The sequence below is a fragment of the Tursiops truncatus genome, chromosome 2, assembly GCF_011762595.2.
Source record: "Tursiops truncatus isolate mTurTru1 chromosome 2, mTurTru1.mat.Y, whole genome shotgun sequence".
NCBI lineage: Eukaryota > Metazoa > Chordata > Mammalia > Artiodactyla > Delphinidae > Tursiops > Tursiops truncatus.
In genome coordinates this window covers 160,880,082-160,894,343 of record NC_047035.1, presented here as the reverse complement: position 1 = coordinate 160,894,343, position 14,262 = coordinate 160,880,082, and the positions used below count along the sequence as shown (strand labels likewise).

General features: G+C 33.6%; 1 protein-coding gene across 1 annotated transcript in view; it reads right to left on the bottom strand.

The window, feature by feature from the left end:
* The window catches only part of MALRD1 (MAM and LDL receptor class A domain containing 1), a 661,524-nt gene that overhangs the window by 329,938 nt on the left and 317,324 nt on the right, over positions 1-14,262 (bottom strand). The window contains exon 26 of the mRNA XM_019933374.2: positions 3,344-3,591. Coding sequence (XP_019788933.2) covers positions 3,344-3,591 — 248 coding nt within the window. The remainder of the gene's footprint in view (positions 1-3,343; positions 3,592-14,262) is intronic.

Here is a 14,262-nt window from a genome sequence, read left to right as displayed (position 1 = left end):
ATAAGGATCAAATAGAAACTTAGTTGAAAAATGAGCAGAGTTCACTTCCTTTCTGTGACTTATAAAAGTAGGATTCCTCCACAAACTCTTAAGATCCACTGTCAAAGGAATAAAAATATCATTAAAAAGTGATGTATTATATAGAAAGACTTTTCATGATTAAGAAATATCAGGTACTAAAGAAAATCATTTCTAATCTCATGAAACTTAAATCATTTTCTTCAAAATAGCAGAGTACTTTATTGCTTATTCTACCACATCCTTGCACTTGAAACACATTTTCAGTTCTACAAGATCCTCAGGGTTGTACTATACATAGCAAAACCACCAGAATAGCGATTTCTAAATTTTACTTGAAACGCTTTAGAAGAGCAGACTTGAGAGTTGTACCCCCAAGTAAAAATTAATGTCAGTATTTCCAGGGATTAACATTTCAATGTTTCAAAGATGTAGTTTACCAGATTTTTAGTGATTGTTACACAGATGGAGAAAGTCAGGGGACATTCTAGGAGGAAGAAGAATATGAGTTAGGAACAACAGGGACTGAGAGTGTTTTTAAGCTTTTGTCTTGTCTTTTTTATGAATGAGGGAAAAGAGTAATGGTGGGTGATCTTCACACAGGAAAATCACATTTTGGAAAGACTAGCACTCATGGATATTATATTCTAGAGAAAGAAAAATGAATGTGTTTAAAGGGTAAAGAATGTGATTAGACAATATATGCAATGCATACTTCAAAGAGCACCAAGAAGAGCTAAGCCATGTAAATAACTCTATGCAAATTTCCTAGCTGATGAATAATACCTGAATTTCAGGTATTATTCTATGATCCAAAAATGTTTCTTCTATTGATTAATCCATTACTGTTGGAAAACATGAGCTCTATGACCACTTTGGCTTGTTTGGGGAGGACTGGTCAAACCTGAGTGTCACAAAGTGAGAAACACAAAGAGTCTGAGGTCAGCCACTTGAGCAGCATCAATAGGCAAGAGAGGAAACTACCCAACAGGCATAGCACGTCTGTCTGGAGCCCTTGCAGTCATAGGTGTGGTCTTCCCAGTATTCTCCCTTGTTTTGTCTTCTTATTTGCACAGAAAGCATAAGCCATATGTTTTATGTCAGAGTAAATACTTCCTTATCTTCTTGAGGCCATTTTCTGAATGATGCCATTGGGTCAACATGCAAACAAGCATCTAAATACTCCATTTCTACAGAGAACACTTGATGACAATGTAACCTAATCACAGGGCAACATGAGTGAATGAAAATCTCTTAAGTATTAAATTCTTCTAAGGAGGCATTTTCACCGGAAATTTCAGTTACTCAGAGTTTTGATCTCTACCCTCATCAATCTATGTCTGCATCCCTTCATACCTCTCAACCATCCCTCAAAAGGAAGAAAAATCTCCAATTCGATTTTTTCTCCCTGAAGTTTTCCACAAGGTCAAGTGACAGAAAGGATTTTCATGAAATTATGGAAGGGCACACTGCTTACCTGATAAACAAATGTTTATATATGAGAGACCCAATCATTCCCAGCATGACCTTTCCTTACTTCTTTGTATTCAATCTATATCATAAATATTCATAAAATGAACATCATTAATTTTTTGACATTTCTCCTAGGCATACTTCATTATTCTCACACAGGTGTTTAAAACAGTGGGAACTATAGTGCTGGGACCAGGGAAAAATAGAGATGAATGAGATCCTTAGTAACTACAGTATGAAAAAAAAAATCTTTTGAACATTCTTAGAGGAAGTCTGAAAAGAAAAGCTAGGGAGTCTGTTTTTGATGTCTTTCAAATTACTCAATATTTTCTTGAAAATAAACCCCAGCATACCAGATTTTATATATGTTGAGTCTATATCTATAAATCTATATACCCATACTCTGAAATTTGTAAATTAGTTCTAGTCTTAAAAGCTGATTAAAAATTAAACATGAAATATATACAATTTCAGTTTGACTTTTTTGCTTTTCTAAAACTCAGTGTTTGCCAAACTGATTAAATAAAGTTTAATATAATTGTGTATGATTCATTACATCCATTCTGGACTGCTGAGTTACGTCTTTAAAACTCTGAGAGTGTCACTTTCTTGCAGAAAATCTATGAAATTTGCCTGAAGAGAGAAAAGATATGTGATTATTCCCTGAGAATTAAACTATGAAATCAACTTAAGATGACACAGGAAAGCTCCTAACACAAACTAAAGGTTTAACATGTCTTAAGACTGGGGAAATGGTAGGATGTAAAGGATGGTCAGTATAAAACAGAGGAACAAACATCTGTGATAAGTACAGGTACAGCTGGGGAGCCTTCGAGCAAAGATTTAATATGTCCCCTTCTGGGGTTAGGGCTGTCTATTGAGGAGACAGGTACACAAGAATATTACAATTTGAAGATAATAAAGGTTTAAATCATGTTATTGTCTCCCAGCCTGATTCTTGATTGGCTAGCAACTTTCTGAATATAATTTGTTTTCCTTTCAGTGTTCAGACATTGGGGAATACACCAGTCAGAATACATGTGTTCAGAGCTTATGGAGATTGCATTTCTTGCTGTAAATATAAATAAATGGCAAATGTATTCACGCATTAATCTCTTATAAGCAAGATTCTGTGAAGTCATCTCTGAGTGCTTAATTTATATGTAAAGATAACTTTAGCCCCTAGCCTAGCTGACTCAAATCCTTTGGGGAATAAAAATAGACAATCATGCAAGCAATAAATAGTGAAGGTCCTTGCAAATGCATAGTCATCATATGAAGATCCATACAACTCTATTTATACTTTAAACACTCTTATGTTTTCTTCAAATTTCCACAGCATAATGGCCAAACCATTTTTTCTTCCTGCCCCTAGCAATTCTACTTTTTAAAGGGTCAATTTCAGTCTTTCCTTTTCCATGAAGACGTCTTCAACCATTTTATCATGGTGCCAACTATGACGCATATTAGTTCTTGGAAATATTTAACTTTATACTATTTCTCATTGTCTAATTCTCTTTCTTATGGTGAAATTCCCATAATTCCAATAAGTTCCCCGAGTGGACACAACTGATATTTCGCTTCTTTTGTTCTACCCGTGGTTATGGATAATAAGCATGACATTTTCCAATGGTTTCCAAAATTCCTTATCTATGGAACTTATCCACAGGATAAATTCTTCCAACAGCTCTAATGGTCCTTCCCTTTCACCCTTACTTCACTTTCTACCTCCCTCACATATTCCAAGTTGAATACGTTCAAACTCATTTGTTGGTCTGGTGCTGGCCGTTTCATTTTCTGTACTTAACTCCATCAGAAGTTGTTCATAATATTTCTGTTTTTTTCCCCATACCTTGCAGTTTTTGCTTCTTCTGCTTATGACTGGGCTTGAAATTCTGGCTGCTCTCATGGGCTGCTGCGGGAACAAGCTCTTTATAAAGATGTAATGACCAGATGAATTTCGCAAGGTGTGATCAGCAGCCGGCTGTGTGCCTGAGGCAGGGATGCCGCTAGCCTTCAGATTCCAGTCAAAGTCATCATCCTGTTCCTGCTCCCAGGCACAAAGATCAAACTCAAAATCACAGCAGCCACTGCAGGTACCTGGAAAACATTTTCCAATTTATGGTGGAGAGAAAAAGGAAATTAGTAGATAAAGCATGCAATCACAAATTACAGTAATCTTATTAAACACACTCATGTTTCAGGATCTTTGAACTTGCTACTCTCTCTGCCTGGATTCTTTCCCAAATGGCCTGTCCACTCACTTCTATCAGATCTGTATTTGAGCATCACCTTCTCAGTGGGTCCTTATTTATCAGTGTACGTAAAATCTCCTATCCTCAACTCTGTCCTGCTTCACTGTTTATTTTTATTTTGGGCACTTTTCTAACACATTATATGTTTTACCGACTTATTTTTTGTCTTCCCCCACTCCTCACTCATCAGAATGCATGTGTTATGAAGGAGAGAATTTGCTCAGTTTTGTTGTTATATTCCCAGTGCCTGGCAAATAATTGCTCAATTTGCTGAATAAATAAATGAACTTTTAAAAAAGAAAAAAAATACAGTAATCTTATGTAGCTTTTTTTTTTTTTTTTTTTTTTTTTTTTGCGGTACGCGGGCGTCTCACTGTTGTGGCCTCTCCTGTTGCAGAGCACAGGCTCCGGACGCGCAGGCTCAGCGGCCATGGCTCACGGGCCTAGCTGCTCCATGGCATGCGGGATCTTCCTGGATCGGGGCACGAATCCATGTTCCCTGCATCGGCAGGCAGACTCTCAACCACTGCACCACCAGGGAAGCCCTTATGTAACTTTTATATATAGAATGGATAAACAAGGTCCTACTCTATAGCACAGAGAACTATATTCAATATGTGATAAACTATAATGGAAAAGAATATAAAAAAGAATGTATATATATGTATAATGGAATCACTTTGCTGTACAGCAGTAATTAACACAACATTGTAAATCAACAATACTTCAATTAAAGAAATTGAAAAAAATTGCAGTAATCCTGCCACATCATGTAATGTTAGAAACCTTACAATATTATCCTGACTGCAACATTAAAATAGAATAGTTTAGTTTGTTACACACAGCTATTTCCATGGCTCATTTAAGTTTATTTCTTCAATAGTCTGGTCCCTGTGTCAAAATCCATGAGCAATATTCCAGCATTACACACATTTCCTCCTGCAAACACCTATTTGGTCAATGTAATTTATTTCTTCTCTCTTCTCATCTTTGCTTCTCAGACCTTGGTAGGGAATTTAGGACGTTTATTATTCTGCAACACAGTTTAGCTGGGAAGTACTTCCTAAAGCAAAAGTTATTAATCATTGTAATTATTTTTTAAAACATAGACTTATTTTAGAGATAAGAAAATTGTGAAACAGAAAAGGTTAAAACTAATGATTTAATTTATTATAATAAGTTGCAGAAATTAAATATGTTGAGTTACATTAAATATCAACTATCTCCCAGGTATTTTAAAAATATTTTATTATTAACATTGCTTAAGTTTTTCTTCCATTTCCAGGATAGTAAGTATTCTAAGTCCAACTATGTCCTTATTGATTTTCTGCTTGCTGGATCTATCCATTTCTGATAGAGGGGTGTGAAAATCTCCAACTATGATAGTGGATTCATCTCTTTTCTTTGCAGTTCTAGAAGTTTTTTATGTCACACAGGTTGACTGTCATGGGATTGTCATGTCTTCTTAGAAAAGTGACCTCTTTACTGTTGTGTAATGCCCTTATTTATCCCTGATAATGTTCATTGCTTTGAAGTCTGTTCTGTCTGAAATTAAAATAGCTGTTCCTGCTTTCTTTCCATTCATGTAAGCATGGTATATATTTCTGCATACGTTTACCTTTAACCTATAAATATCTTTATATTCAAAGTGGGTTTCTTGTAGACAACATGTAGTTGGGTCCTATTTTCTATTCAATTGTTAATTCAGTTTCTAAATTACATTTGAAACTTCTTTTGAAAATTTACTCTGTCCTAAAATAGACTGTAATTCCTACAGCCTCTTTTAGTTCAGAATGCTAAAGTTCTCCTAAGTATCCTCTCAAAGGACTGGGAAGTAAATCTCACTAAAATAATAATGAACCCCAACTCACCATCTTGTTTATAATCTGAACTCTTATCTTGGTTAAGAATATAAAATGAAGTAACTAATTCAGTTGCCCTTATGTTGGAAAACTTAGCAGCCCATGAGGACCAGATTTCCATATAGACCAGCATCTAGAAAGGCCATTTGTATAGGAAATGATGTGTGTTGCTGAAAAACAGATTTGTTAAAAAAAAAATCATACAAATACTGCTATATGAATCTCTATAGTGTAAACCATATTTTTGCTTTTGATATTTACTATAGTTTTGAAGATATATTTCCTTGGAAAGTTTAATTCTAAAATACCAGTGGAGGAAAACACAGCAAGCAGGGCCTAAGTGGTTTGAATTACACATCACTATGGTAAGAGGGAGCAACTTATAATTTCATTTTCTACTATTTCCCACAGGTGCCATGCGAGACAAGTAGCAAATAGTCTTCTGTGCAGATGCCAATTCCTGGCATTTCATGGAGCAATTAATGCCCGTGCCAGACAGGTGTGCCGTCAGGAAGAAAATGATCCCTTCGTCTACAGCTGTATCATCAATCAAACCAGTTTCTCCCTTCCAAATGCTATAATTTTTCCATCGATCAATATCTTTATAAGTATAAAAATGTTTCATTTAAAACAGACATAATTTTGAAAGAACACAACCTAATGCCTTTTAAGATCCTACCATCAAATTTTTAAAAGATATCATTCTATTCATTTATTCATTTCATATAAAATTTTTACTTATTTTTTAAATTGATATATAGTTTCTGTAAAAGAGTGTATAGGTGTAAAATATAGTGATTCACAATTTTTAAGTTATACTCCATTTATAGTTATTATAAAATATTGGCTGGGGCTTCCCTGGTGGCACAGTGGATTTTTGCTACCACCCTTTGCAATTCCTGTCATCTGGAACCTTCTTTACTATTCTTTATTTAACCAACTCCCTATTCATTCTTCATAGATATAATCAACACAAGGCTAACTAAAGAAATAAAAACTAAAGTATTAAAATTCTTAAGATGTGTGAATGTTATCTTATGCAAAAAATGACACAATATTGTGATAATTTACTCATAATTAGAGTACTGTGGTATTTGATGAATATTTAATTCCCATGTTTATGGGAAACTTTGAGAATTTAAACCATCCAATGAGAGGGATACTAGATAATAGAGGCCTTGAACTGTGCATATAGAATGCTACTAAAGGATTCTAAGAATATATATATTGACATCATAACTATGAACATGAGAAAGGGGAATGTGAAAAAACGTGCAGAATCAATGGTACCTGTTTCTAAATCTTAAAGTTGTATTATTATGAAGAACTACAAGTAGTAAGAAATATTATCATCAAAAACTCATACTGAAAAAAGATGGAAATGTAGATTCAATATTAGGAAGATCATTATATCAAGGGGTGCCTGACAGTTGAAAAGGCTTTTTATGTGAGACAGAGTATTCTCTCCTATGAAAGTGTTCAAACAGCAATCAGGTTATTTTTCCTTTCCCACCTCCATTGTCTGCCAGATCAGGGAAGTTATAGAAATGATTCTTTGATTGGTTGGTGACTCATTTACCAATTCAATCAATAGCAATTCAGTAGATGTGATTCATCAATAAACATGTCTTAGTGGAGTTCTCTCATATATTAATAGACTGTGATAAGTGCTAGGATATAGATAAAAAATTTACGATCAATTGTAACTGAGCAAAAGTGAATCCTTCACAGAAGTCTTAGTGTTAGATCCCTGTTTCAAAGAGCATGGAGTAACTTCTTTTTTTCTCTCCAACTCTATGATTCTTTGCTTTTATGGTTCAATAACTTGAACTTTATATCATATTTTGACAAGTTGTTTATATTGTATTCATAAAAAGGTTAGTAGCTATATCTATTTCTAGATTTTTCTTCTTAATGAATTAGTATTTTCAGTCTCAAAGGAATGTCAAAGAAAAGAGAAAACACAGATTACCTATGACAGGAATGAAACAGGGGATATCATAGACCCTATGGATATTAAAAGGATGATATAAGATTACTATTAATAACTCTAATGCACTAAATTGACAACTTCTATGAAATGGACCTATTCCTTGCAAAGAACAAACACAAAATGATTTGAGCAGCTTTATAACTTTTAAGGAAATGGAACTCATAATTTTAAAATTCCTGAAAAAGAAATATCCAGGCTCCGATAGTCTCATTGGAGATTTCTACCAAAACTTTAAGGCACACAGATCAGAAAGGAAGACATAAAACTGTCCCAATTTTCAGATGACATGGCTGTCAACATAGAAAATCTAAGGAATGTATTATAAAAATTTGAGAACTAATACATGACTCAGCAAGGTTGCAGGACACATGATCTACATATAAAATTAATTGTGTTTTTATATATCAACATTGAATATGTAGAAACCAAAATTTAAAATATAATATCATTTATAATCCCTTAAAAAATGAAATACTTAGGTGTAAATCTTATAAAATATGTACAGGACTTGTAAGCCAAAAACTACAAAACACAGGTGAAAAGAAATCAAAGTCTAAATAATGGAGAGACAAACTGCTCATGGATTGGAAGACATCCTATTAAAGATGTTATTTCTCCCAAACTGATATATGTATTTAATAAAATTCTTGTCAAATTACATCACTTTTTTGGTAGATACAGCGATGATATTTTTTTAAAGTGAAAGCAAAGCCAAAGGAACCTGAATAACTAAGGCTATATAGTTGAAAAAGAAAAATAAACTAGAAGGACTCTCTCTACCTAATTTTAAGATTTATTATAAAGGTTTAATTTTCAAGACTGTGTGGTACTGATGAAGGAACAGACACTTGGATCAATGGAACAGAACCCAAAACAGCTTCACACAAGCACAACCAACTAACATTTGACAAAGATGCAGATGCAGTTAAACGAAGGGAGGACAGCTTTGTTAATCAGAAGCAACTGGATAACTATTGACAAAAAAAAAAAGACCCAAACCTCACAACTTATACAAAAATTAACAAAATGGAGCATACACTTAAATATAATACTGTGCAACTTTTAGAAGGAAAAATAGAAGAAAATCTGGGACCTAGACCTCAGTGAAGTGTTTTTGACCGTGATATCAAAAGCATGATCCCTAAAAGGAAAGATCAATAGACTGGACTTCATCAAAATTACTCTTTCCCTGTAAAGAGAATATAAACATAATCTAAATCCTATGAGAGAACATTTGCCACTCACACATCTGCCGAAGGACTTATATCTATAATATATGAAGAACTCTCAAAACTCAACAGTTTGAAAACTTCTGATTAGAAAATGGGCAGAAGACATGAAAAAACATTTCACCAAAGAGGATATACAGATAACAAAGAAACACATGATAAGATGTTCAACACCACTAACTATCAGGGAAAACGCAAATTAAGACCCTGACGAGATATTAACCTATACCTATAAGAAGAGCAATAATAAAGATAAAATAGCTACAATACCAAATGCTCACAAGGATGTGGACAAACTGGATCTCTCACCCATTGTTGGTGGTAACGTAAAATGGCATAACCGCTCTGGAAAATAGTACTATGGTCTGTTACATCCATGCCATGGAACATGAGTCAGCAATAAAAAGGAACAAATGATTTACACACACATCAACTTGGATGGCTCTCAAGGAGATTATGCTGAATGAAAAAAAGACAGTCTCAAAAGGTCACAAACTGCGTTTACATATTTATATAACTTTCTCAATATTACGAACTATAGGGATGGAGAACAAAATAGTGGTTTCCCAAGGTTAGGGATGGTGAGAATAAATGTAATTATAAAGGAATAGTTCAGGGGAGATTTTGGTGGAGACAGAATATTTGATTGTAGTGTGATGATTACACGAGTTTTCACATACAATAAAATGCCATAGAACTATACACACATATTGAACCATATTGTTTCCTGGTTTTGATATTATACTATACTATAAAATGTAACCACTGAGGGAAGCTACATGAAGGGTACACAGAATTTCTCTGTACTATTTTTGTAAATTCCTATGAACCCACAATTATTTCACGATTCAAAAAATTAATGTCATGTGCCAATTATTATTCGGTGACATCATCAGGAAATTGTGATACAGTGATTTCCTTTGTATTGCCTTATTCTATGAAGTAATAATAAATTCTGTAAATAATACTTTCCAAACTGTTTCACAGAACAATTGTTCTATAAGGAGTATACTTAATTCCATGTAAAAAAAAAGAGTTTCTGGGTAATTTGGAAAAATCCTATTTATAATACCAGGTTTTCAAAAATTGTCATAATTTTTTCTTCAGTGATGACTACCTGATTTCATAATTCTGAAAATATTACCCTAATGCGTGTCACTTTACAACACTGAGTTCATGAGAAAGGGATCAGTGTTGATAATCTTGGAAAGACAGTGAAAGCTTTCTAAACCTCAGTCACTAGGCTACAGCCTGCAAATAATGAATTCCTGAAGCTTAGGACAGCAGATCCTTCACAGGAAGCCTGGTTTATTAACCTTATGATACCTGACCTACTTTTGAACATCATCTCCCAAAGAAAACAAAAGCTATTCATAGTGCATGATTAATAAAGTCTCTGAAAATACACTAGCTGTTTTCAAGGTGATGTAAAAATCCATGTTGGGATTAGTATTTAAATACCCTAACTAAATTACTTTTCCCTCACCCATCCAAAAGTGCTTTGTACTTATTCTAACTCCCATTCGCAAGGTGAATGTTTAAGTACCTATTTCTCTAGCTAGACAAGAAGCTCCACAATTCTTCAGGTAATATCTTATTTTTCTTTGTTTTTGCTCCAGGGCCACTTATATTACATGCCCAATGTTTAACCAAATAAGTAAATGTCCAGTATGCAAGGCTAGGCCAGGATGGTGTACACTGGTGCCAGTAGAGTCCCACAGAGGCACTCGACACCTTTAAATTCATTTTTTGCCACAACTGAGCACAAATTCTGATATGCTAAAAAGTTTTAGATGGAGCACTGGATATGGTGTAGAAGTAACAGCTATAATATAACCTTGCTGTGAGTAAAAAGTCACATGTATATCATAGCATCAAACAATAGCCCCTTCTCCCCCCAAAATTCATCAGTTTACTTGAAACAGAATTCTGCTATAACAAATGAGAAAGGGTAGTCAGGATGTAAATGAGTCAACTCAAATATGTCCTGAAGGATAACTATTTAGGGGAATTACAGTTATACATTCATAGAAATCAAAGGAAATTGTTAGTGATGTGGTGATAATATAGAAAGGACCGTGTTTTAATTATTGCTGACTTTTTAAATTTTTTTGAATTTTTAAAAAATTCATTCAAATACATCAAATATCACTTGGCTCAAATCCATTATTTGTTCCATCTTTTTTGTTTGTTTGTTTTTTAACATCCTTATTGGAGTATAATTGCTTTACAATGTTGTGTTAGTTTCTGCTGTATAAGAAAGTGAATGAGCTATATGTATGCATATATCCCCATATCCCCTTCCATCTTTACTTAAATGTCAATTTCTCAGTGAGAACTTTTCCGATGGCCCTATTTAAAACTATAACCACCACTCCAAGCATCTTCTTTCTCATTTTTCCCTATTTTACTTTTTGCCAGAGCACTTGTCATTATGAAATATGCTGTGTTATTTTACTTACTCTGTTTTGTCTGTGAATCCCTTCCACTACCACCAAACGTAAAGCAATGAGAGCAGGAAATTTGTCTGTACTGTTCACAGCATTATTCTTAGTAACTAGTATCCTCGCACATAGCAGATGCTCAGTAAATATTTGCTGAATAAATGCATGAACGTTCATTCTTTAAAACTTCTAAAATCGCCAATAAATTATATCAGGCAATTAAATACATATGTAGGCATTAAATCTTGACTTAACTATAAATGGTTCAATTAAATTCATTAAGAAAATATACACAGAATCATTTTTAATATTTAAAAAGCTAATTATTGCCCCTATTAAAATCCTGATATATTTGTATATGTCAATAAGGAAACAAAGAATAAAATAATAGCTCTTCCTTCTCACCAGAAAACTTTTTCAAATGTTTGTATTGTTTAGATGAGTGCTTCTCAAATTTTAGTGCACATATACTTGTTAAAATGCGGTTTATGATTAAGTCTGGGGTGGGGCCTGACTTCTGACAAAAATGCTGTTTGTCTCTAGACCAAGATTTGAGTAACTGAGTTTAGATAACTTTTCAGCAGTGTTAAATTGCACATTGATGTAACATTAAAAAATGATATTTTTAGAAACATTCATCCAATAGGAAAAAATGTGTTTAAAAATATTTGTAATGACTTTAGCAAGGTTACTATAAGTAACTGAGTATAAGAGTTTGATTTATTGTTAATCACGTGCTCTTTCACCAAGAGGGAACCCTAATGTAAACTATGGACTGTGGTGAGAATGACATCTCCCGTGTAACAAATCACCACTCTAGTGGGGGACATGATAGTATGGGGCGGGGGGCTGTGCATGTATGGGGATTAAGTTTCGCTGTGAACCTACAACTCCTTTAAAAAATAAATTCTATTGAAAAATTTAAAAGACAGCCTCCAGAATGAGAGAAGATATTTACAAATCATACATATGATAAGGGCTTAATATCCAGGATATATAAATAACTCTTACAACTCTACAATAAAAAACACACAATTCTGTAGAGAAAAGCACAAAGAACCTTGACAGTTCTCCAAAGAACATACACAAATGGCCAATAAACACAAGAAAAGATGATTAACGTTGTAGTCATTAGGGAAGGACAAATCAAAACCACAATGAGATTCTACTTCATACACACTAAGATGGCTATAATTTAAAAAAGAAAGAAAGAAAGAAAACAAGTATTGGCTAAGTCCCAGATCTCCTTCAAGAATTTGCCCAGGAGGGGGAATTAGATGAAGGGAGTCCAAAGGTACACACTTCCAGTTACAAGATAAATAAGTACTAGGGCTGTAATGTACAACACGATGACTATAGTTAGCACTGTTGTATGGTATATTTGAAAGGGATTAGATCCTAAGAGTCCTCATTTCAAGGGAAAAAACATTTTTTTCCTCTTTTTATTTTTTTGTACCTATATGAGAAAATGGATGTCAATGGATTACCACTAAACTTACTGTGGTAATCATTTCGCAATATAAGTAAGTCACAATGATGTATACCTTAAACTTATACGGGGCTGTATGTTAATCATATCTCAGTAAAACTGGGGGGGGGGGGAATAAATAAGTAAAATGAAAAAAAATTGTTTAAATATCTTTCATCAGGCCTATCCTCATCAAGCTCCCTAACATTGCTATTTTCTCTCTCTCCATTTTCCATCTCCTTTAATTTACTCTATATTTTCTCATAGAAAATGTATCACTTATCAACTTCTGACAAACTCTGTAATATACATACACACACACATGGATATTCTGCACGCGCGCGTGTGTGTGTGTGTGTGTGTGTGTGTGTAGAGGAAGAGAGAATACTTTCTGTTTAACACAGGGGAATGGGTAACATGATTTTTGTCTGTTTCATTTACGGATGTACACTAGATGTCTCAAACACTGCTTGACATATATCTTTTCAGTAAATATATGTTAAATTAATTTGATATTTTGTCTTCTAGATTTCTCTTGATCATTCTTGACAGCGTCTTGAAAATGTTATCAGTCTTTCCAAATTCTCTCTCTCTGACATTTGTGTTCTGTTCTATTTATTTGTATTATTAGCTAATTACTTTCTTTGGTAAGGATTTAAGTATATAAATTTTTCACTAAGCATTTTCTTAACTAAATACCACAGGTTTTTTAATGCACTATTATTATTATTATTTATTTAAAACATTTTCTAATTTTACTGTAATTTTTTTGGTGGGGAGATGGGTTATCAAATGTGTCTTCTAACTAACAGGGAATTTTCTAGCTTTTGTCTTACAACTGATTTCCAGCCTAATTCAAAAGATGTAATCCATGTCACTTTAATCCATTTAAAATTATTGAAGTTTGTTTAGTGCTTAATAACATATATTCTGTGTGTACTTGAAATAGATGTCTGCAGTTGGGAAATACAGTATTACATGTGCCCATTAGGTTCAGATTACTTACTAATTATTCTGGTCAAATATCCTGCATCCTTACTAATCACAGTGCAGAATTAAATTATTTTGAGCATGCCTGAGATACTCTTGTGTATCACCAATAAATATGCTAATTGGAAAGTACAGAGAAACAAAAATATGATTGTTTGCCAAAGGAGCCTCTGTACCAATGGCAAAATATGTTCAACTAAGATTTCAGATTTCTCAGATACAAATCACTTTCTTTTTGACTATGTCCTATATTTTAGATATATTTATATTATAAAGCAAAAAAAGAAACCAGTTAATCTTTCTTCCAAATCTTGCTTTCTGAGCCTATACTGGTCTACAGAAAATTAAAGCCACAGGTACTTTTGTTTTATAAAGGATTATTTTCTTTTCCTTTGTCAGAGATAGTCTATGCCTTTACAAAGAGCTCAGCAGTTTCATTCTTTCTTCTATTCCTAGGTGGTGTATTTATACCAAATGATATTTTAGATGTTTTTTTAGAGTTATGATACATGTTCAGCCTTTACTTAGAC